Here is a 25,051-nt window from a genome sequence, read left to right as displayed (position 1 = left end):
CTAAACTACACTGTCTTTCATGAAATCCATGTGAGATGAAACCCTACTCAAATCCAAAATATTTCTCCCATCTAAGACTTCTTTCTGCCACCTATGTGAATAGACAATCCAAGACTAAATTAACTTTTGCTGGCCACTGATCTCTGCCAGCAGGGAAAGCTCCTTAGCACATTGTGGAAAGGAATGAGCAGAGTCTGGAAAAATCACTTCTGAACTGCACCTGTGATAGTGGTTCATTCCATTACTTTGTGAGCAGCATGTTAAAAACCAACACCACCTAGCCACAATATAAACTTATCCACAAAATAAGAAAAAAACAGAACATATAGGCTAATAAACCTGACCACGCAGTAAAACATAAGATAGAATGTTTTAAAATTTCAGAGCAAAGGTAAAACATGGGGTGAAAAACTAAAGCCATTTTTGGGGGGTTTTTTTGGTAACTACTCAGTTCTACCTTTGTATTGTCTTAAGCACAGTTTTTCGTAGACTATACTCAACTTCTGGGGGGATCAATGTTGCTGGTTCAAACAAAACCTGTACTTGCAGTTACCACAGCTGTATGGCCCTAAGCCACATATGCTCATAAGTATTATTTAATAATTCCACTCTGTACAGTTGCATGCCTGTAGCAGCTTCACCACTGCCAGAATAGGCATATTGTGATAATATACATACATTAATTTAAAGTGCTGGTGAATTTTATTATTTAATTCAAATCTCTCCTTTTCCCCTAGTTTTTGGGTGTGTAAAATGATTTAATGAGTTAAAAACAAGAAAAGACCAGAGAGCATTCTTAAGTGATAGGTCATGAGATGATTCACCCTTAAAACTAACTGTAATGCTGACTGACATGCAAAAAAAAATATTTAAATAAAGTGATTTATTGACATCTTACCAACAGAACCAACACCTGCAGCTCTGAACTGCCCAAGAATGAGACTCTGCTCACTTTCTGCCAGTGCCAACAGCAGCTCATATGCTTCTATACACTGTTCACTGAAAGAGAAAACAAACCACAGAAAACAAAAATCACACAAAATATATCTGCAATTTAGAGGGGAAGAATACCTGCAACAGCAACTCAAAAAAGAAGTAGCTGATGAACTGGGTGATTTCCTACTACTTATCTAGCAGCAGTGATATTAAATGACATAACTCACATAGCTTCTATCACAGCACTCAACAGTCTCTCCTTCCTTATGATGGTCCCAGGCTGGTCTCAAGTAATATAACAAGTTAAAATAGACGAGAATGACCTGATGTGAAGTGAGCTCCAGAAGTATGTTTGAAACAGTCAACAATACAAATGATGGTTGACATGATCGCTTTGAGAAACTTTTCTCAGGCCTTCTTATTATACAAAATACAGTACTCTATACTCTTCTATATAACTATACTATACAAAGTATAGTAAGAAGAAAAGACAAGAAAAATACTTGTTGCCCTGTCCTGGCTTTAAGATTTTCCTCCTTACGACACAACAGCTTCTAAATATAGTTGTGAGTCATTCATTTCTGTTGCATTCTAATGTTTTTGAAAATACACATATTAATATAGCTATTTGCAATTTACATTTCCTTGTAATTCGCTCAAGGGTGATAGTAACAGAATACATTCTTTAAAAGGCACACAATCTGCCTTAAGACCAGAACCACCTGTTCCAAATTAGTTGCAGTTGAAGGAGTTAAACACCACCATCTTTTTACATACAGTTTAAAGCAAATTTAGATACTTATAACTAAATCCCAAGCAATTCATCCACAATTCCAACTGAAGTAATATAAAGTGACTCTGAATTATGTGGAGTACAATACTACTCTTCCGTCCACTGGTCTTGTGAAAGGTGCCAGCCTAATACTAAGAACCTGTATCTCAAGACCAGAAGCAGCAGAGACACAATCCCTAAGCCTACACACAATCCCTAATGTAAATGTTAATTCACTATTTAAAAATGAGAAGATAAAACTTTATATTTCTATTAGATCGAGTTCACTACTGCTGGTGGAACTAGGGTTGAAATAAAACTTCAGATCTGTAGTTTGTCAAGTAGTTTAACCAAAGGGGCATTTTTTCAGGGAGGAAACAAAAAAGAAACACTATTTCTATGGCACACGAACAATTTCACTCTCAAAGACTTCTATCAAGTCTCCCCAGCTCCCTCTTTTTCTGGCTGAGACACCCTCTGCGTAGGTACATACCTGTACTGCAATGCAAGCCTGAGGGCTGTGGCATTGGACTCGTACTTCCCAACAAGCATGCTCATCCTCTCGGCATTGCTCTTGCACTCTTCCAGTGTTATAGTCAACAAGTCATTCTGGGATTTCAAGTGCTCAATACGGCTGTAGAAAAAGAAGTAATTTGCAATCATAATTTAAAACAACAAATAGCATTTGGTCTACACAAGGTTTTTAATGAAGATGGCAAAATCTATCAGTTCTGTGTCCCATATAAGGAGCCAAGAGGATAGTAATTTCTCTAAGGACAGCCTCTTCTCCTCTGCTCTACCTATAAAATGTAATCATAACCCTGTGCAACAGCAGCAAGCAGAAAGCTGTACCCTTATTTTGTAACCACAAGACCGCATACGACAGTTTCATATTAACCTTTTGCTTAGTTTTTCTGCCTCCATTCCTTACTTCCTGCCGCCACATTTGCTTCTTGTTTTAAGTGGCATATTCATTAGTGCAATGTGTGGGTGTGTGTAGAGATCATGCAGCTGCATAAATGCCCCCTTTCTTTGGAACATCCAGAACAACCATTTCACTTGAAGCAGGATTTTGGTTATGATTAGAGAGGTAACTTCCAAAATGCAAACGAAATTTCAATGAGGCAATGAAATCTCCAAGAGTTCTGGCAATAGTCAAACAGAAGCTCGTATCAGAGCTTAATTGTAATTTTCTTCTCAATGAGGTTATTTCTGAATCTGAAAATGAGGATTCAGAATATCAGTATTACCATTTATTCTCACTGCTGGTAACTGCACTACACATCAATGTACTATGCCTAATCCTAAGAGCTGGACATATACTGACGACAGGCAAATTATTTCAAAACTTGGACAGGTAGCTGATGAAGAAATTCGTGCCATCCAGAATTGTAAAATCTCTGACTTCTTAAGAAACACAAGAAGAAGGAGAAGGGCTACTATACTATTTATTCAGTGATCAGAATAAAGCCCTGACTTTCCTAGCTGTGAAAACTCTCAGATGCTTCATCTCCTGTATCTTCTTTAACACCTCCTATAAGGATACATGTTGTCAAAGCATAATTGATACAATTAATGCTAAATTCTGTTTCTTCAGGACAAAACAAAGCAAGCTAGTTCCAGAATGGTGAAGAATAAGTTATGGGAATCCTTGTTTCTAGCAGTGATGTGTCATGAAAAAAGATGCCATGTCTACTTGGTCAGTCATAGAGAAGGATGCTCTGCAGTGCAAATTGTCACTGGTGAAGGTGCCATGTTGACCTAATAACACACGACCAAACTGTCATACTAATTAACATATGATTCAATCTTCTTTTCATCAACTACATTCCATGTTTATCTGCAGCTGCCACAGTTGAGCTGGGAATGAACTAATAAAAATTTAAAAAGGATAAAAAAGTAGTAACTTTTACAAAGCTAAAAGCACACAACACATTTCAGCATATCTAACTTTTCACCTTACCTATTTAATCTTTCTGTCTCCACTTCAAACTCTCGGATTTTGTTTTCAGAGATAGCAGATCCATGTGAATAAAGAGTCTGGAAGATTTCCTGGATGTTTGAGCAGTCTTGGAGGGAATGTGCCAAATGTTCAGCCACAGTACTAGACACCTGCACAGTGCAGTTAATAGATCATTGTGAATACAAAACCACTGGATTCCTTCCACAGGCAGTTGGCATTGAGAGCTGCATTTGCTTGCATGCATTCCTTTCAAGGCATTCATTATTCAGTTTTTACTGTGAATTTTACATTGAATAGAACATTTATAAATTTCCACTTTAAGAAGCTATTTTGATTTAAAATTCTACTAACCACAGGGTGAAGCCCAGTATTTCAACGTGTATTTAAAAAGCCTAATATGCAAGTTATTTACTTGCAAAAGGTCAGTTCTTTAGTGAAACAAGTATTAACACACCATAAAAACAGTGTTATGGATTTACACTGACATTACAAAGCAGAACCCATTTCTCTGTTGATTGGAAGTTGTCAAATGCAACTGAACAGTCTTCTTGAAGAATAATATTTTGGAGGACTTGACTCCAAAATTATCCTCTTGAAGTCACTCAAAGAATGATTTCTAGCCACCAGTTATGAAAAAAACGAGATCTTAATTCTGGGTCATATATTCTCTGTTGAAATACTTTTCTCAAAACAACTTTTAAGTATTTTCAGTTAGCTTATATATTAATTCTATTATTATTTAGAAAATAATGCTGCTTTTAATGGCACACAGGTCATCTTCAGAAGGTATCATGCATGCACATAAATGTTAGTCCTTACCCCTATGCTGCTGATTTCTGATCCTAAGACAGGTCTATCAGATGATGAAGACTCTGATCTTGTCTTTGACAACTTCACTCTTTCAGCAATCTGTAAGTCAGTATGCTTCACAGGTTACGCAGGAACCCATACTCCATAAAGATTACACAATATGCATTTGTTCACTAGCTACACTTGCAAATGTGCAGTAAACTACCATAAAACTGACACCTGTGTTGTAACTGAGAGAATTACAATCATTAGCACTTAAATCCTTTCTTCACCTCAAGTTCATGGACCTGCTTAGGACCCCAAGAAAACTCTCTGGGGATTCTAGATATCTCCCAGTTAATCATACGCTTGCACAGCACCTGTGCAGAAATGAACCCTGCTTCTCCCAGATAATGAGAAGCTTTACTGCAACAGACAATAGCTCACCTTGGCTATGGGAATGTCATTGCTACTGCTGCTTGTGCTCAGCTCTCCTGTGCTGGGGTTAATGGGTCGATTGGCAGAAGTGAGACGACTTGGGCTGGATGGGCCTGTTGCCTGCACACTTTGCAAACGTGTTTGCAGTTCCCGAACCTACAATAAAACATAACGTTCTGGTTTTTTCCACTTTTATGGCTTAAATGGTTTGGAGATTTTGTTGTTGTCTAGCCAAGCCTATTTACTTCTGGCTTGAGCATAGAAGTTGTATTTTTTCCTGTGGTGGCCACAAAGTTTTTGTGTGGGGAACAGATGAATGGAGGTTGTTTGAAAATTCCATTGTTGTTATTTTTTTAAACTATTTGCAATGGGGAAATATGCAAATATAATACTGTAGAGCAATTACTCAAAGTTTCAGCTTGTTTTATATAACCCTTTCAGTGCAGCTGTACTATATGTATAGAAATTATTTTCTCTGGGATGAAGCTAATGTTCCAGCCTAAGATTATGATGTTTAAACAAATCAAATTAAGATCCTGCTGTTAATGGAAAGTTCCAGTGTTGAAAAATCTCTTGACATAAATACATCACAGGATAACTTTGTCATATGAAAGGTTAAAGAAATTCAAATGTTATTCATGCTTTCACTGTAGTTAAGTAAAGCTACCGTCTAATGAGTAATGTGCAGACAAGAAAATACCAGCAAAGTACCCAACCAACAGTCTGCAGAAGTTTTCTGTAAACATACACTGCAAACACTGCACAGTCCTCGTAACACATCAGATACTTGTAGAATTGACGTCAAAAGATTTTCAGGACTAAAGGGTAAAAAAAAAAAAAAAAGTCTGCAGAAGCCAAACTACAGCTGAGCTAAAGATTATAGTGTTTACCTTGGAATAATTCTTAACAGACAAAGAATAAATGGTCTGCTTAACACAACAATTACACCACAAGGTAAAGTGGTAGAGCTCATTTTTCCCACAGAATCTCAGACAAAGACTGTGAGATGAGAGAAGGGGGAGGAAACCATCTGAAGAAGATATTTCCCTGAATGTAGAGTGTTTACTTCAATATGCAAGTTTCCATGCTGCTTTTGTTGGAACAGACCATCTGCAAAACAGAATTGATGAAATTTTACCAAAAGTCCAGTGAAATAAAAGTTCAATCCATTTGATATCTCTCTGTAGCATGAAATGCAACTCTGATTCCTATTCTCTAAATCAAGGTGGGATTTTATACTGAATACAATACATTTACACAAAGAACTGATTAAGCAAGCTGAAATCCCTTAGCCAAAAAAAATATCAAAATTAAAGCTGCATTAAAGCTTAGGCTTTCTTCAGCTATAGGCTCACCAAGTACATGCATCGTCAGTGCTTTATCAATCTCTGCTTGAAGAAGCGGCAGTCAGCACGTTCTCTGCACAACATATACAGATCCCTTCAACCTTTGTGCACTAAGGAAAGAGTTCAAGCTGGAACTCTCTCCAGTCACCAAAGCAGTATCTTATGCCTTCTACGATCCCCTACAGTTTGCTTCTACTTCCCTGAAGAGTACCCTTGCCTACCCCTCAGTTGTACGTGAACTGAAGGTCAGGCTGCCTGAGGACTTACTGTCAAAATAACAGAATTTTTAGGTACGTGTAAATTACAAAAAAGAAAAAAACCCGTGCATTTTACATAACAGAGCAACAATTGCATGTCAGTAATAAATAGCTGTAGGTGGCAATAATAAGAGCACGTAAAGGCTAACTGCACTCATAATTTCCCTGTTCAATCGTGAAGGAGTGCTACACCTTAAACAAAAGGAAACCAAACAACTCCATTGGTGTCTTTGTTAAAAAAAAAAAAAAAAGAAAAAGATAAACTACACAAAACCTCAGATCAAATCTCCAATGTTTAAAGGAACTTGCTGAAAAATGGATATGGGTGCTTGCCCCAGAATTACATATCTTAACTGTAATTACATCATGAAGTTAACTGAGCAGAGTGTATAAAGTGCACATTCATAGCGTGTATCTTCTACATATTTGCAGCTGAGGCATCCTTTGTTCATACAGACATATATAGTTGCAACATGGGTACAGCTGCACTAATGCAAACCTTAAGGACAGAAGTGCTCTACTAATGCAAGCCAATCATTTCAGCCTGAATATGCATAAAACTGAAATAAAACACGTATGCATATTTCTCCTTGCAGACGTGGAATGCCAGTGCAGATAGGATTTATACTGTAGCAGTAACACTGGAGAAAAAAAAAAAAGCAAGCAACCCCAAAACTTCAGTAAATCAAAATTTATTACTATTTCTTTTAACTCAGGCTGTTCCAAACTAAATTCCCCAAGTGCATTTGTTTAAAAGCAAACAAACAGGAAAACCACTACGGATGTATTCTTCATCAAATCAAATCTCTGCCTCAACATCTGACTTCAAAATTGCTAAAATATTCACCTACAGCGAGAAGCTAGTCCTGGGAGATTTCAGTCCAAAAGCAAGTAACATTCTAAATTTAAGGGCAATCAGGAAACAGAGTGTTAAAGTTGCTTAAAACACTAAGGCTTCGTTACCTCCAAAATTTAAAACCATCTTATGTAAGGACAATATTGTGCAAAACTTTCATGCAGATAGGTTTCCTCTGGTTTCTTACTAAGCAGTGACTACTGGCCATGATTACGAAGCCAATTATTCTTAAGAATCTGTAAAACAACATTAGCAACGGAAAGAAAAATGCACACAGCTAAGACTGTAGCCAAGCCAAGCTTTTATAAAAGAAAACTGAGACCACAGCACAGTTTCATCAATCTATGCAAGTCACTGCTTTAATACTGTATCACAGAAGCAACCACAACTTAAAGAAACTGTCTGCTTATTCATGCTTCCTGATGTATTTACTGATTCAGGCCTTCCTTTGAGAAATAACATGCTGAATTAATTGCTATAAATAACTGCACTAACTTTAGCAGTGCTGGGTACTGGATGTTTATTCTGAGCAGGATAACAGGGCAAGTTTGTCTGACCTGTAAAATCACCAATCTCACAATTCACGCATTCATCAAGCCAGAATCTCATGATTGGGTTGCCCACCCACACCCACCAGACTGCCCAGAGACAACTTAGGTAACTATTTCTGGTCACCAAAACCTCCACTGTAAATAGATCAGTATGCACCATCTCCTCAGAAAGTTCTTTTTCCCCACTAGTAGTAATTCTACAGGAAAAATAAAGGAAGATCAAGTAACAGGAATCAAGAAGGAAAAAAAATAGTTCAGAAAAGGCAGTTTCTTCTCTGGAATGCTGAATGCATGAGTTATGGAAAGAAAGACTAGTTTAAAAAATATGATTAAAAATTGCCTGACCACTCCTGCTCAATACTTATACCAGGACATCATAACGGGGGTCTGCTACAGGCCACCTGACCAGGGGGACCGAGCAGATGAAGCCCTCTATAGGCAGATAGGAGCAGCCTCATGCTCACAAGCCCTGGTACTTATGGGGGACTTCAACCACCCTGACATCTGCTGGAGGGACAACCCAGCTGAGTGCAAGCAATCCAGGAAGTTCCTGGGATGTGTCTATGACAACTTTCTCCTTCAAGTGACAGAGGAGCCCATGAGAAGAGGTGCCATGCTGGACCTTATTCTCACCAATAAGGAGGGCCTGGCAGGCGACATCAAGCTCAAGGGCAGCCTTGGCTGCAGTGACCACGAAATGGTGGAATTCAGGATCCTCAGGGCAGCGAGGAGGGCGCGCAGCAAGCTCACTACGTTGGACTTCAGGAGAGCAGCCTTTGGCCTCTTCAGGGATCTGCTTGGTAGAATACCATGGGACAAAGGCCTTGAAGGAAGAGGGGCACAAGATAGCTGGCTAATATTCAAGGGTTGCCTCCTCCAAGCTCAGGAGCGATGCATCCCAACAAAGAGAAAGTCAAGCAAAACCACCAAGAGGCCCCTGTGGATGAACAAGGAGCTCCTGGGCAAAGTCAAACAAAAAAAGGAAGCCTACAGAGAGTGGAAGCAAGGGCAGGTGGCCTGGGAAGAATACTGAGAAACTCTCCAAGCAGCCAGGGAGCAGGTTAGGAAAGCCAAAGCCCTGATAGAAATTAGTCTGGCCAGGGATGTCAAGGACAACAAGAAAAGCTTCTATAGGTATGTCAGTGATAAAAGGAGGACGAGGGAAAATGTGGGTCCCCTCCAGAATGAAATGGGTGACCTGGTTACGCAGGATACAGAGAAGGCTGAGGTACTCAACGACTTCTTTGCCTCAGTCTTCACTGACAAATACTTAAGCCACACTGCCCAGGTCACAGAAGGCAGGGACTGGGAGAATGCAGAACCACCCGCTGTAGGAGTAGATCAGGTTCCAGAATATCTAAGGAACCTGAAGATGCACAAGTCCATGGGACCTGATGAGATGTATCCGTGGGTCTTGAGGGAACTGGCGGATGAAGTGGCCAGGCCACTTGCCATCATATTTGCGAAGTCCTGGCAGTCCAGCGAAGTTCCCACTGACTGGAAAAGGGGAAACATAACCCCCATTTTTAAGAAGGGTAAAGAGGAAGACCCAGGGAACTACAGGCCGGTCAGTCTCACCTCCGTGCCTGGCAAGATTACGGAGCAGACCCTCCTGGAGACTATGCTCAGGCACATGGAAAACAAGGAGGTGATTGGTGACAGCCAACACGGCTTCACTAAGGGCAAATCGTGCCTGACAAACTTGGTGACCTTCTACGATGGGGTTACAGCATCAGTGGATAAGGGAAGGGCAGCTGACGTCATCTACCTGGACTTGTGCAAGGCATTTGACACTGTCCCGCACGACATCCTTGTCTCTAAATTGGAGAGACATGGATTCGATGGATGGACCACTCGGTGGATGAGGAATTGGCTGGATGGTCGCACTCCAAGAGTTGTGGCCAACGGCTCAATGTCCAAGTGGAGAACAGTGACGAGTGGCGTTCCTCAAGGGTCGGTACTGGGACCAGCACTGTTTAAAATCTTTGTCAGCGACACGGACAGTGGGATCGAGTGCACCCTCAGCAAGTTTGCCAACGACACCAAGCTGTGTGGTGGGGTCAACATGCTGGAGGGAAGGGATGCCATCCAGAGGGACCTTGACCAGCTTGAGAGGTGGGCCCGTGCGAACCGCATGAAGTTCAACAAGGCCAAGTGCAAGGTCCTGCACGTGGGTCAGCGCAATCCCAAGCACAGCTATAGGGTGGGCGAGAAATGGATTGAAAGCAGCCCTGAGGAGAAGGACTTGGGGGTTTTGATTGATGAGAAGCTCAACATGAGCCGGCAGTGTGCGCTTGCAGCCCAGAAAGCCAACCGTGTCCTGGGCTGCATCAAAAGAAGTGTGACCAGCAGGTCGAGGGAGGTGATCCTACCTCTCTACTGTGCTCTGGTGAGACCCCACCTGGAGTACTGCGTCCAGCTCTGGGGGCCCCAGTACAGGAGAGACATGGAGCTGTTGGTGCAAGTCCAGAGAAGGGCCACAAAGATGATCAGAGGGCTGGAGCACCTCTCCTATGAGGACAGGCTGAGAGAGTTGGGGTTGTTCAGCCTGGAGAAGAGAAGGCTCCAGGGAGATCTAATTGTGGCCTTCCAGTACCTGAAGGGGCCTACAGGAAAGATGGAGAGGGACTGTTTATCAGGGAGTGTAGTGACAGGACAAGGGGTAATGGGTTTAAGCTGAAGGAAGGTAGATGTAGATTAGATGTTAGAAAGAAATTCTTTACTGTTAAGAGTGGTGAGGCACTGGCACAGGTTGCCCAGAGAGGTTGTGGATGCCCCATCCCTGGAAGTGTTCAAGGCCAGGTTGGATGGGGCTTTGGGCAATGTGGTCTAGTGGAGGGTGTCCCTGCCCTTGGCAGGGGGGTTGGAACTAGATGATCTTTAAGGTCCCTTCCAACCCAAACCATTCTGTGATTCTATGATTATGTTTATTAGTAGAATGAAGGTAATTACAGTACTGCACATGAGACACAATAAACACTTGGAAATAGGAGAGAGAGGAAGGGCAGATATTATAGAAAATGGATGACAAAATTGGCAAATTCCAATGAGTGAAGATAAGTAAAGAAACAAAACCAAAAAAGTTCCACTGAAAGATAGGAAAGTGTGGATTTGTGAGATGCGGAGGAATAACAAGGAAGGATTTAAAGAAAGATTTCTTCAGCCCTTGCATGACACTAGTTTAAAGATAGAAATATCCAGAAGGACATAAAAATTTCAATGAAATCCTAAAACTCTAAATTGAGATGGAAAGTGGCTGACAGGGAGATCTAATTATATGCTCAGAAAAAAAAGCAGGTGAGAACAGAGGAAAAAAAGGAGGAATCCAGGGAAATATCTGTGAAATTCACAACTAAAAAAGGAAAGAGCAAAGACCTTCTAAACAGCTGGAGGAAATCCAAAGAATTACAGAAGGAAAGAAGTGCTGGAACCTTGGAAAAAGCAGGAGCAGGGGCACTGAGTGACACACAAAGCAACAGAGCCATTAGACTTCAGAGCAATGGACGGTCCAGATACCAAGGTAAGTCAGGGAGAAACAGATGTTCTCAAGTTACTAACATAAATGTAAATAACTGGGAGTTTCATTAATATTTGATATTTAGCAACAGGAACCAACTGTTTAGTTGCATTTCTATTTTTTTTCCTTTGCATGCTGAGAATTGGAGAAAGAAATAGGGAAAAATAAAGCATAATTTCCTGTGGGTACCTTAAGAACTAAATAAAAAGATAGTAAGGGTGGAATAGAAAAGGGGCTGGCACACTACATTAATGTTGAATTTATGAAAGACTTCATAAGTGATTAACAGGCATCGTGGACATGTTTGCAGAAATGCATAGTGGGTTATAGAAAATACTTTGGTGGAATATGCTCGTTAACTGTAATCATGAATCTAAGAAGCACGTTTTTACTCTGTATTTTACACATACATACTAACAACTACATGATTTGTTAACATATCCCAAATAAACACAGCTACAAACTGCCTGTTTTTGCACTGACTTCCGCATTCAGAGGACACCTGCTACTTTTGTTCCTAAACCAGTTTTAAATAAAGGGCATGCCTGTGATTCTTTTCTTTCCACCCTACTTGCCACCTGTTTCATCATGCAGTATTTTTGAACCCTTCAAGTAATAACATTTTTTTCCCCAGAATTTTAATACCTTAATACACTCCCTCTCCGGGGAGGAAGATCATAGAATCATAGAATGGTTTGGGTTGGAAGGGACCTTAAAGATCATCTAGTTCCAACTCCCCTGCCATGGGCAGGGACACCCTCCACTAGACCACGTTGCCCAAAGCCTCATCCAACCTGGCCTTGAACACTTCCAGGGATGGGGCATCCACAACCTCTCTGGGCAACCTGTGCCAGTGCCTCACCACTCTTAACTGTAAAGAATTTCTTCCTAACATCTAATCTACATCTACCCTCCTTCAGCTTAAACCCATGACCCCTTGTCCTGTCACTACACTCCCTGATAAACAGTCCCTCACCATCTTTCCTGTAGGCCCCTTCAGGTACTGGAAGGCCACAATTAGATCTCCCCGGAGCCTTCTCTTCTCCAGGCTGAACAATCCTAACTCTCTCAGCCTGTCCTCACAGGAGATGGAGTACAACAAACCACAGAAAGTGAATACACCTCTCCCACATTTTCTAACTTATTCAAGCGTACTGCAAATCTGTGGAGGGAAAGATGGAAAATGACATACCAGTGTGACAATTCAAGCTGCTCTGAGTGAGGTCCCTTCCCAGCCTAAAGCACCCCTAACCTTTCAATCAGACCTGGTGGTGATTATTTTCAGCCTGATAATTTTCAGCCCGATAATTTTCAGCCCCTCTTAAATCACAAGCACCAGAGTTAACAAGGTCTGGTTTCCTACAGGTTGTCTGTTGTGGTTGACTGAAGATGGTAAAGAAGTCTTTCCTGGTATTTATAAGGGCCATCTCCTCAATGAATTCTCTGGAGCTGAATGAGCTTAAACCTGCACTCATCAGTTCAAAGGAGGCATTTGCAGACTCTCTCTCCTTTGCAAAGGTGTCTACTTTCAAGAGATATGTAGGAACTTAACTGTTACTAGTAGTGCTACTCCTCCGCCACATCTGAAAATCAATCTGAAGTTTGAACAATTATTTTGAGGAACAGAGAAAGTGAACACCGCACAGACACAACAAGCTACAGGAGAACAGGTATGCTACTAGGATTTATTACGTATGTCTTTTTAAGCAGGAGAGGCCACAGTGCACTGGGTGATACAAATATGTTACCAAGCAAGTGCTCCTCTTGCTTTTGACACCTTCTGACAAAAGCCCCTCATGTAGTGCTCCATGTGGAAAAATCTTGTGCTGCACCTCTATAAAGGATGCAAAGCAACGAAAACTGAGGACACGGCAGGACGTGACATGGGAGGTGATGGGTGGATTCCCTAAAAGCTCGGAGCGCAACTGAAGTGTTCTGATCCAGGCTAGCACACAGCAGAAACAAACACAAGCAAGGGTAGTAAGCCTATCTCAGGCTTTTTCTCATTTAATTTCAGATTAATAACTGAGCATTTGCATACTGGCTTGGAAACAGAAGCAAAGCTCTAGTTAACAGCTAAGCGGAGATACTGCTGCATAAGCAAATACCATGCAACTGAAGGAGGCAGAGAATGGAAATAGCTTTTGGCTGCTACTTCAGGTTTCTGGTGTGCATCAAGAGACAAGGAGACAGAACAGTTTAAGGATCACTTGAAGCTGTGCAAGCTGATAATAATCTCTAAAGGCCCTTAACATATCAGCATTCTTTAGCAATCTGGAACAATACCTCCTGATCTCAACAGGAATGATGCCAAAACAAGGACAGAAGCTGGTGCCAGCTTTGTGTCATCTGAGAACAGTGTGGGCTCAAGAATGCCTGCAAGGCCAAGGATCTAACTCCTGCTGTGGTTTGGGTAGGTTTCAACTCCTCGCAAGAACAAGGTATTTTAGGAGATCCCTCATGCTAAAATGAAGTTTCTTGGAGTGGGGGCAATTTGTGCAGTTGGAGAGATCATGCATTAAAATGTCACTTCTCTACTCCTCTGCAGATTATGTTTTCATGAAGTTGAAGATTGCTAAAATATTGTCTGTTTTTGTTCTGGTCAGTTTCATTAATTCAGCTGAGTTTAGAGCAGATACAGAATAATCCTCAAAACTAAAAGCATTTGATTAACTGAACAAGTTGGCATATGGCTTATGCAGAGAACAGACTTCCAGAGCTGGAACCGCCTTTCCACTTTAGACTTAGTTCTTCAGAACAGCCTCAGGGAAGCCTGAACACTGCCCACACCCCCTGCTGCCTATGCCGACAGGCTGCTTGGGACTGTGCTGAGCCACTACTCATCTGGCAAATTTCATGGGGCAGTAATTAAAAAACCTGCAACTTTTACTTTGGAGTCATGACAGAGTTTATATGCTGTATCAGTGCTGCTCATCTGACTTCCCTGGTGGATACAAGAGATTTTGTGTAAGAACACAAATATTACTTTTTCTACTACTATTTAAGCCTATTACTACATATTGAAGTTGTAAATAGTGCTGACCTGACGACAACCTTATTCTCATGTAATAATAATATTAATCCCATGAACTGGTACAGAAGTTCCCCAGCATCTTATCTGTATTACTGGATTCAGGATTATGTCAGCTATGTGTAAGCAATTTCTAGGGCATTGACTGGCTCAGACTCAAATAGATTTTATTTTTAATACAGCAATATCATACAGAGGTAAAATAAACCTCTGTGTTATGAAATTAGCTGCTACACTGAAGGCACCCTACAGAAATAAATGATTACCTCATTTACTAATGACCCGTGAGAAACAAACTCCATATGTATGCTGTTTCTTAGCGACTGTTCTAGAAAGCGGCTCAATCTGTTAACTGAGCACAGTAAATATCTAATTAAATTAAATCTCCAACAAGCCTGAGAAAAATGTATTGAAAGCACTCTGCTTGATTACAGACATTGGTCTAAAGTAACAGACCTATTGATCTGGTCAACTTCAAGCTTATTCGCTTCACCCAATTTAATTTGAGAAGAACAATAACTAAATTTTAGTTGGATCTCCTTTTCCACTCTCCAGGGAAATAATCTGAAGTGACTCTGAGTTTAGGTGGCATACAGAAAATACTTAATAGGTCAAAGAAAACATTTATTTTATTGCAACTATAGACACAAAGTTACATTAAAAATGCAAATATGGTTTCCAGTGCAACAATTACATGGCATTGCTGACAGGGTCATATGCCATGAACAAGCTTCTCTAGTGGGGGCAATAAACCAGTTGTTCTGCAAGTTCAGGATGATATTAAAAACCATATTTCAGTAAAGTCCTCTATAGGTATAAATTTAATTTAAACAAGTGAAAAAAACAAAACCTGCCAGCTGTGCCTGAATATAGAGGCTGCTTGATTCTGTTATGCTCTGTGCCAATCTAACATTAACCCTCTGTGTATGGGGCAAGACATCTATCCAATCTGTCCATGAAGAATTTCCTTAATTAAAGAAGAATGAACATTTAAACTGGCTTGCTGTATACAAAAGACAGCTCACAGTCTCTACAGAGCAGTTCAAGTCTTACCCTGTCCAGGGTCAGTGGTCTGAACACAATCCGGGTCAGTAACGTCCCACTGCTGCTATCATCCGACATCTGCTCTAGCCACTTATGTAAAACAAGTTGATGACCTCCCATTCTGTTTCCACCAGAGATGCTCCATAACAGAGAGAAGCATCAGTAACACAGGCAGCAGCCCTGCTAACACTTCCAATAGACAGGCCAGCAACTACTAGATCAGCATGATCAACATGCTATCCTTTCAGTCCTAGGCCTTGCCTATACTATTGTGGAAATTGTGAAATAATAACATAGCCAGTACTTGTGTGGATCCACAAATGCTTGGTTCGCTGGGACTCAAATATAGACTGACCAAGTCAAGCAGTATCCACATACACAGAACTAAACAGCATTTTTCTCATCATCTAATCCAACCCTCTGCTACTGCTGGCAGCCAGACAAAACAGTTTTGTGCAGAGATACTAAGGCTAGCTCTAGAATTAATGCAGCTGTATTAACTGGGACAATTAAAAGTACACTTTTTTTGCTTTCCTTTGGATACAATCCTAAAAAGATGACTCTGATTATAATAGGTATCCCTGCATAATCCTACATCTCATCATACAAACACAACTTTAACATTTTAGAACTCCATTTTTCAAAGTAGTTAGTCAGTAGCCTTACCCCTTACTGTTTCTTCAGAACTCCAATCCTCCTGTCTGTTGGACACCTCATAGTCTAATTTCTGACCTAATATAGCCACAAGTGGTTGATATTAATCTGTTTTTGCTGCACTTTTGTCCCTAAGTTTGAACAGCCATTATCTCCCATTCTTACTTCCTTTCTCCAGCACTTGTAAAGAGAAATCAAATTCATAGAATCACAGAATGGTTTGGGTTGGAAGGGACCTTAAAGATCATCTAGTTCCAACCCCCCTGCCAAGGGCAGGGACACCCTCCACTAGACCACATTGCCCAAAGCCCCATCCAACCTGGCCTTGAACACTTCCAGGGATGGGGCATCCACAACCTCTCTGGGCAACCTGTGCCAGTGCCTCACCACTCTTAACAGTAAAGAATTTCTTTCTAACATCTATTCTACATCTACCTTCCTTCAGCTTAAACCCATTACCCCTTGTCCTGTCACTACACTCCCTGATAAACAGTCCCTCTCCATCTTTCCTGTAGGCCCCTTCAGGTACTGGAAGGCCACAATTAGATCTCCCTGGAGCCTTCTCTTCTCCAGGCTGAACAACCCCAACTCTCTCAGCCTGTCCTCATAGGAGAGGTGCTCCAGCCCTCTGATCATCTTTGTGGCCCTTCTCTGGACTTGCACCAACAGCTCCATGTCTCTCCTGTACTGGGGCCCCCAGAGCTGGACGCAGTACTCCAGGTGGGGTCTCACCAGAGCACAGTAGAGAGGTAGGATCACCTCCCTCGACCTGCTGGTCACACTTCTTTTGATGCAGCCCAGGACACGGTTGGCTTTCTGGGCTGCAAGCGCACACTGCCGGCTCATGTTGAGCTTCTCATCAATCAAAACCCCCAAGTCCTTCTCCTCAGGGCTGCTTTCAATCCATTTCTCGCCCACCCTATAGCTGTGCTTGGGATTGCGCTGACCCACGTGCAGGACCTTGCACTTGGCCTTGTTGAACTTCATGCGGTTCGCACGGGCCCACCTCTCAAGCTGGTCAAGGTCCCTCTGGATGGCATCCCTTCCCTCCAGCATGTTGACCCCACCACACAGCTTGGTGTCGTTGGCAAACTTGCTGAGGGTGCACTCGATCCCACTGTCCGTGTCGCTGACAAAGATTTTAAACAGTGCTGGTCCCAGTACCGACCCTTGAGGAACGCCACTCGTCACTGTTCTCCACTTGGACATTGAGCCGTTGGCCACAACTCTTGGAGTGCGACCATCCAGCCAATTCCTCATCCACCGAGTGGTCCATCCATCGAATCCATGTCTCTCCAATTTAGAGACAAGGATGTCGTGCGGGACAGTGTCAAATGCCTTGCACAAGTCCAGGTAGATGACGTCAGCTGCCCTTCCCTTATCCACTGATGCTGTAACCCCATCGTAGAAGGTCACCAAGTTTGTCAGGCACGATTTGCCCTTAGTGAAGCCGTGTTGGCTGTCACCAATCACCTCCTTGTTTTCCATGTGCCTGAGCATAGTCTCCAGGAGGGTCTGCTCCGTAATCTTGCCAGGCACGGAGGTGAGACTGACCGGCCTGTAGTTCCCTGGGTCTTCCTCTTTACCCTTCTTAAAAATGGGGGTTATGTTTCCCCTTTTCCAGTCGGTGGGAACTTCGCCAGACTGCCAGGACGGATTTTGCTTTGCCAAGTTGAATGAGACAATCTCTAAGTCATTTTCCAAGTAAGCTGCCCATTTCTCTGACCATCTTCTACATCTTTTTTTGCCAATTTAAACTGAACCTTTTCAAGTCTAAGAGTTAAGAACATATACATGTAACATTTCAGATCAGACTTCACCACTCTTTATACACTCTTTCCAATATCTACTGGGAATAACTTGTCTGGCACATGGTAGGATTGAATTTGCCACCATGCATAAATGGCTCAGCCATGCTGATCTCTGAGGGCACAAACACCAGTTCTTTTCCCTTTTATGTTTTTTAACTGAGGTTAACTGGCTGTCAGCATAAATTCAAGTTACTAATCTTTTAAACACCTTAACTTGCATTCCATACGTCTCAAAATGTACATCTTTTTCCTATTAATTCTATCCTCAAGACCATCTTTTTTTTTCTTGTTTGGTATCCCAGTATTGATCTGTATCATCTGTAGTGTCAATACCTGCATTAGTGTAAGCAAATTTCACAAGCACACACACACTTCTATTCTCTGCCTGCTTGCCTCCCCGGCCCAATCCTACAATAATTTGCCACGTGCATAAATGCCACTTCTGTAGCTCAAGGGGTCATACTGACTCTGTTTAAAAATCAGTGTCATTATACAACCAGCCAAAAAACTTCAAGACTGAGAATGACTTACACTTATGGTATATAATAAAACTAAATTTTACAAAGGAAAAGTTGAAGTGGTCTTGTTTTGTATAATAGCAGATTACTATTCTTCCCTCATCACACACACCTAGAGGTTAAGAGAGTTTTGCAAAAGTAATTTGTGGTTCGGTATCTTAAGATTGGAAGTCTCACACAATGCAGCTTCATGCTAAAATGATACAGTCACTATAGAACAATGTTGGTTTAGAAAAATAGTATTAGAATAAAAGGTTGATCTGCTGCCAGTAGGTAAAGAGCAACACTTCCAATAATTTTACCAAGATTTTACAGTGGTCTAAATTGTCACTCAAATTGAACACAAACTTGAAACTGCCTGTTTTTAAAAGAGAATTATTTCATATCTAGCCAAAACTCTACAGATTTAACAGGGACAAAGTAAAAAACAACATAACAGAGATTGAGATCACATTCTCTTGGATCTTTCATCTTTTTTGCAAACAAATTTCCAGTTTTTTTTCAATTTGGACTCCACACAAAGCACAAGGCCTTTATCTGACCTTGCAGCATTATAAAATGTAGATAGGGAAGCACGACATGGCTGGCACAACTCATTGTTCAGTTTTGAGAATTATTACCCACTGACAGGAGTCCTGCTCTTTTTCTTTCTCTAATCACAAATTGAATTCCCATCAAAAACAAAGAAATATTTGTTGTTTACAGGAAAAAAAAAGCCTCACAGGAAAATTCACTAAATGAACACCTGCTTTCTCTATAGACAGTTACATATGCTTCCTTAGAGATAAATATCAGGTTTTCTGTTAACACATGATTTCTGACATAAGGTTGTTGTACACCTCAGGTGTTCATCGCACACTCTTTTCCAATTATGTTCAGTTTTGTCCTGGTTCTGTAATTTGTATAGCTCAGCTTTAAAAATAAAAAGCCCTACAGCCAGTACACAAAGCAAGATTAAGGAGAAGCTTGTTCTAGTGACAGAATTATACAGGCTAGGAGGAACAAGAAGCCGTCATTCTTGCTGCAACCTTACCCTTCTACGCAGTCTGTCCCTTTCTTCACGAATAGCATTCATGGTGGCCTTGGTCCTGTTCAGCTCCTCCTCTTTGCTACACAGCATGGCTGTGAGGCTCTCATTCTCTTCCCGCAAGCCAGCTAGCTCCTTTTCCCATCGAGATCTCTCTTCAGATAGATTTGGGTAAAGGTCACGTCCCAGCACACCCTCAATCTCTTCTACGGTCTGCAAAAATACAGTTGTCAAAACCAGAAAGAAGCAGAGAAAGGTGATTGAGCAAGACTAATGGTACATAGGACAGAAGTTTGTAACAGGCAACTATATGTACTTATATGAACACACCCAGACCCACACCACCATTAGTTTGCTTCTTGTGTTTTATAAGTAATATCAAACAAAAATATAGCTTATTTTGTTTGATAGTTTGACCATTTTATTGAAATATTTCATACTGACCAACACCAAAGCAGATGGATATTTCATATGCAAATAAAACATATGTGACCTGTGAGTGACAGCAATCCCCATAGTTTCATCTCAGAGCACTTTAAAACAAATTAATGACTCCTTGTCATGGGTAAGTACTGTGCTGGTTGTTTCCCTAACAGGCAGAAAGTAGCAGCCTGTGAACTTTTATGGCATGGGGCCTTTCCTAGTTCTAGACTAACCACACAAAAGGGCAAGGAAAAGAGTGGGATAGTAAAAAAAAAGAGGACTTTTCTTTCCTGTGTCCCTGAGCATGTTCTTTCGTAAAGGTGACACAGATAAAAGAAAGAAAACTGGACTTGGCTAGGCTTACATTATACCAGAAGATATTACAGCCTTTCTAGTGCCTAAGAAAGGCTGGATTTCTCTGGGACATATAATGCCATTCCTCATTTCCCACCCAACCCCCTTGCTCAGAACTGTGCCACCATTCAGCACAAAGGATATTCAGCAGCTTCTACTGCCTGAAACTAAACTATATGCACACACCACCAGCAAGGGAAACACTATCATGCCCAAACTTACCATGTCATCCAACATGTTGAAACACGGCCTAACACTCAACATGTCAGGTAACTATGTGCAATTGTGATTCTACTACACAGCGTATGCTGTGCCTGTGTTAAATTTTTTCACTTATGGAAGACTTTTGCAACAAGCAAAACCCCTCCAATTGTTGCTTATAAGCTTTTGAATCTCTCTGAAAGCAGTCTGCATTAAAATGGTAGGAAGAAACATGGAAAATAAATTAATGTATGATGTAACTAGCAGTCTAGAAAGTTTCATTCCATTGAATAATCCAAGAACAAGTTATAACTAAAGCCTATACTTTCAAGTTTAATATGGAAGATAAATAACTCATGTACTAAGGTTAAAAATAGTGTACTTAGTTGTTTCCTCAAAAAGACTTGATTTTTATATATAACAAAAATCATTAACTGAAGTTTATGTCCTCAATTTGGGAGGAACTAAAAGAACCAACTAAAGTACAGCTGAAAATGACAAACTGAGTTGAAAATAAAACTCAGGATTTTTTCTGCGAGAAATTTTCCCAGTGTTTTCAGCACTGTCTGACACTGAGGTATCAGTGAAATTTTATTATTTGTCCATTATAATGAAAAGTTGGTTATTTATAGTTATCAATACATTAATCTTAAAGAATAAATCTTGGCTACAGCAAGACTCTTGGAAGTCTTGGAAGAAGCAGGGACAAAACTTTTGCAATCAGGTTCAGTTTATCCTTTTAAATCATATTTCATGTCTCTATTCCATAAAACTGAAATACATTTAGTCATAAATATAAAACTCCATTGACAGAGTATCTACATTATAATTCTGCTTACATATTTGGTAGTAAGCTTAAATTACTTTTCTAAAAGAGCAATGCCTTGCAACATCTCTGTAAGATGAAAGAAGCCACACTCTCCCTTACGTCAGTTTCACTTGGACCTACAGGTCTCAGACTATGACAAGGTAAGTTATTTCAACACAACATAAGGATGAGTCCAAGTTCTGAATAAGCATAGGGCGGTTAATCTTACAACGTGAAGAAAACCTCTGCAATGACAGGAGCATTCTCCCTCATTGATGCCAGCTTTATTTTAAACAGTGCCTCTTCGTTGTTGTCTTCTCCTCCCCCATCTTCCACCAAACCTCCTCTTTTGCGCACTTCCCTTGCTGTTTCCTCACCCCTCTAACGCTAATTCCTGCTGCTGCCTCCCTCCTTCTTACTCCCCATGCTCCTAGTGTTGCTATTTTTCCAGCCTCTCTCTTTCCCAATCCTCTTCTCCTTCTCAGATCACTACTGGGGGTGATAAGCCTGGAGCAACACTCAGAGAGGGAAGGACTGTCATCAGGAAGCAGCAGCAGTGGCTGAACACCATGCAGGTATCTTCAGACAGAGGCTGCTCCTGCTGTTTCTCCAGGCTCCAATGCTACCATCTGCCCACCCAAGTACAAAGTTCAGGCAGTGGCAGCATCAGCATGGGTCTGACAGTCATACTAAGGGCTGCCCTATAGTCCTTAACAAAGCTGAGGGACCTTTCCACTTGCTGCTATGCTCCTTCATTTTGATGTGATCAAAATCCTTTTGCTGACTAAACTAGTACCACAATTCTCCCATTTGACAACCAACATGCTACCATCCTCCATGGTAAATGAAACATAAATATTGTATATGGATATATATATGTAAACTACCAGGTTGTTTATTTTTCTCCAAAGCAAAATTACAGAGTAGTTTTATCTGGCATGGTTCTGCACAGCAGACAAACTCAGGTATAATTTAATGGATTATAGGATTGAATTACAATGTAATGTTCTGAGCACAGGGCAGGATGTCATATCATGGTAATTCCAGTCTTATCTCTGACACTGACTTGAGTACTCTGCCTTAGCTTCCTTACAAGAGGACATGATATCAGATGAAATCAGCAAGTATCAGGTTTCAAATAAGGAAAAAGCAACACTTTTTCACAAGGCGTAACTCAACAGTAGAATTTATTCCTACCATAATTTATGGAGGCCAAAAATTTAGATGGGTTAAAAACCACATTAGATATGAATATGGAAGAAAATTCCACCCATAACTGTTAAACACAAAGACATCATCTCTGGCTCAAGATGTTCCTCAACCCACCTTGCTGGAAGCATCTTTGAAGGAAGGAGAAGATGACATACTATGCACGTCCTTTTTGATGCAGTCTTTCTATTGGCATCTGCCACTAGACAGATGGACTTTTGGTCTGACACAGTGCAGCTGTTCTCATGTTCTAAATGGTTCGTGTTTGGAAATACTTATGTCTTTTTTTTTAATTGGTAGAGTTGTAGTGGTAAGTATCTGTTACTGATAGTTATTTACCCTTCAAAATACACGAAGTATTAACCAGCCTACTCTGTGAAATTTTCTTAAACAAAGGATAGTTGTATAACTGTTCAGTTTATCAGACAATCTGATAAATTTTATTTCAAGGTCTTTTCATTCTTTGTGGGACAGAAACAATGGAGCTAGCTAGGGTCACGTGATTTGTATAAAAGAAGCAAAAAAACCCCACATTACCAGCATTAAAAGACACCCAGTGAAATTTAACCCTCAAAGGAGGAGGATTAAAAACATTGAAATGCATTAGTCTACTGGTGAAGAAAAAAGCCAACAGTCAAAGAAAAAGACAGTCAGAATATTTCAGTTTCCATTCATGATTCCACCTGTTTTAAAAATTTCTCACTATTCTGTCTGAGGAAGCATGGAAGGAGAAATGGGTGGAATTGTGGAGGGGGCCTCTACGTGTAGGTTTTGCTATATTAAAAACATTGGTGACACACTTCCCTAGCACATAATCAGAGCATGTCAAAGAGATTCCTATCTTTCTGAAAGGTTAATAACCTTTGCATGCTATCACTTGTCAAACAGAAACAATCCCAGGCTCAACAGCACAGGCAGTGGGGAAAACGTTCTCCAAAAATGGCTATGCATGTAGAGATCACATGAAAATAAAAGGCCTGCATTTTGGACCACGAAGAAGCTGCTGACAGTTACTTATCAGTATAAAAGTTTGATTGTAGTTAATTTGAATCAACAGTGAATAATGAAGTTAAAATAAAAAGCTTGAGAATTAAGCTTATGACAGCTATTTTGACATCTTGTTGAATCCCCTTCCTGCAGAAGTTTTCACTTCATCTCACTTCAGAAACCTCTGTGGACCCCACACAGACCAATCTTTACCTGTTTTCCAGAATCCACAATCTCTCTCTCAGTGAATACTGATTTCTAAGAACACTTAACCCTAAAACTCCACATAATATTGAGTAACATTCAAAGTATTGATCCTAATCCTCAGAGACATTCAAACTACTTTAAGACCATTCCCAAGAGACCCAGAAGTCATGTGTCTCTCTCAAATATACCCACATTCTTCAAACTACTGCTCACCATTAATTTCTTCATAGGCCATTTTATTCCTCAGGCACCACCAGGGTCAGAGGGGACCTTTCCCAGTGGTATGCCAAAGGGTTGTCTAGAATGGCCACAGACCTCCCCACTTCAAGACTGTCAATGTATCTGTTCTTACATAAATGAGTCACTGATGCCTTTCCATCTGACACAAAAAACTTGTTCAGCTCTTTCCCTGTATATAGTAAGATACTCTGCAGTTCCCTCACTTTCAGGTTCTGAATTGCGATCCCTTCATTACACGTGCTATCAGGCATCCCTCTTCTTGTTCTGTTACATGCTCAATAAAACCAAGGTGTACAAGTATCAGTTGAATTATTTGTTCCTGTGCCTGGCTTCTTTCATTAGAATTAATGTAACATACATGCTTTGTGTAAATACTACCTTCATATTTTAAGACAGCAAAGTCACAACTTACACATAGCTTATGGCACTTTATCTTCAAATTTCAGCAAATACTACATATTGTGTTTTCAGTTACCAGTCAATAACTAGCTGTGTGACCTTGGGCAAGTGACAACTTGTTTGCTGGATAACCTTCAGAAAGTAAATTAACTGCTGAGTGTTCCTGTTTCCCTTATCTCTGAAATGAGCACAAGACAAATAATACATTTCTGATCTGAGATCAAAAGTCTACTAGTAGCTCCTCCTGTGCCTTAAGAGAATTCTGTGGAATAACAGGTGTACTGCTGCTTACCCAACACACACCGTGAGCTGGAGTAGATTCTGGCAAGTACTTTGTCACCTTTGGAAGTGAGATGCTATTACTACAGAACATGATCAGGTGTCTCAGGCCATGTAAAAGCAGCACTTAGAGCCTAACGTTACCGTTACCTTAATGGCTAAATCACAATGTTCACTGGCGGTAGTGAGTTGTTCAATGTGTCTATCCACTTCTGCTACTGATAAACTGCAGCTGCTTTTCTTCCTCCCGCAGACAACATTTTCCAGACCTGTCAGCACTCTTTGCAGTTCTGAATTCAAGTCACTACAGTTATCTAAAAGAAAGCAAAACAAAAGAAAACAAATATTGCAACAATTAGTGGCTCAGTGAAAAAACAAACTCTAACCCAGGAAGTGCCTGTTGCAGAACAGCTAGGACTGATATCGTTCAAGGA

The 25,051-nt window shown here is 40.8% G+C and overlaps 1 protein-coding gene across 6 annotated transcripts in view; it reads right to left on the bottom strand.

The window, feature by feature from the left end:
- The window catches only part of MCC (MCC regulator of Wnt signaling pathway), a 220,054-nt gene that overhangs the window by 29,021 nt on the left and 165,982 nt on the right, over positions 1-25,051 (bottom strand). For all 6 annotated transcript variants that reach the window (XM_075740722.1, XM_075740724.1, XM_075740723.1 and 3 more), the window contains 7 exons: positions 24,768-24,931; positions 19,517-19,723; positions 4,908-5,054; positions 4,491-4,580; positions 3,672-3,820; positions 2,202-2,342; positions 899-999 (listed from right to left, as the gene is read on the bottom strand). In XM_075740722.1, coding sequence (XP_075596837.1) covers positions 899-999; positions 2,202-2,342; positions 3,672-3,820; positions 4,491-4,580; positions 4,908-5,054; positions 19,517-19,723; positions 24,768-24,931 — 999 coding nt within the window. The remainder of the gene's footprint in view (positions 1-898; positions 1,000-2,201; positions 2,343-3,671; positions 3,821-4,490; positions 4,581-4,907; positions 5,055-19,516; positions 19,724-24,767; positions 24,932-25,051) is intronic.

Source organism: Balearica regulorum, chromosome Z (genome assembly GCF_011004875.1).
Source record: "Balearica regulorum gibbericeps isolate bBalReg1 chromosome Z, bBalReg1.pri, whole genome shotgun sequence".
NCBI lineage: Eukaryota > Metazoa > Chordata > Aves > Gruiformes > Gruidae > Balearica > Balearica regulorum.
The sequence above is the reverse complement of the archived record's forward strand: the minus strand, read 5'-3'. Positions and strand labels throughout refer to the sequence as shown.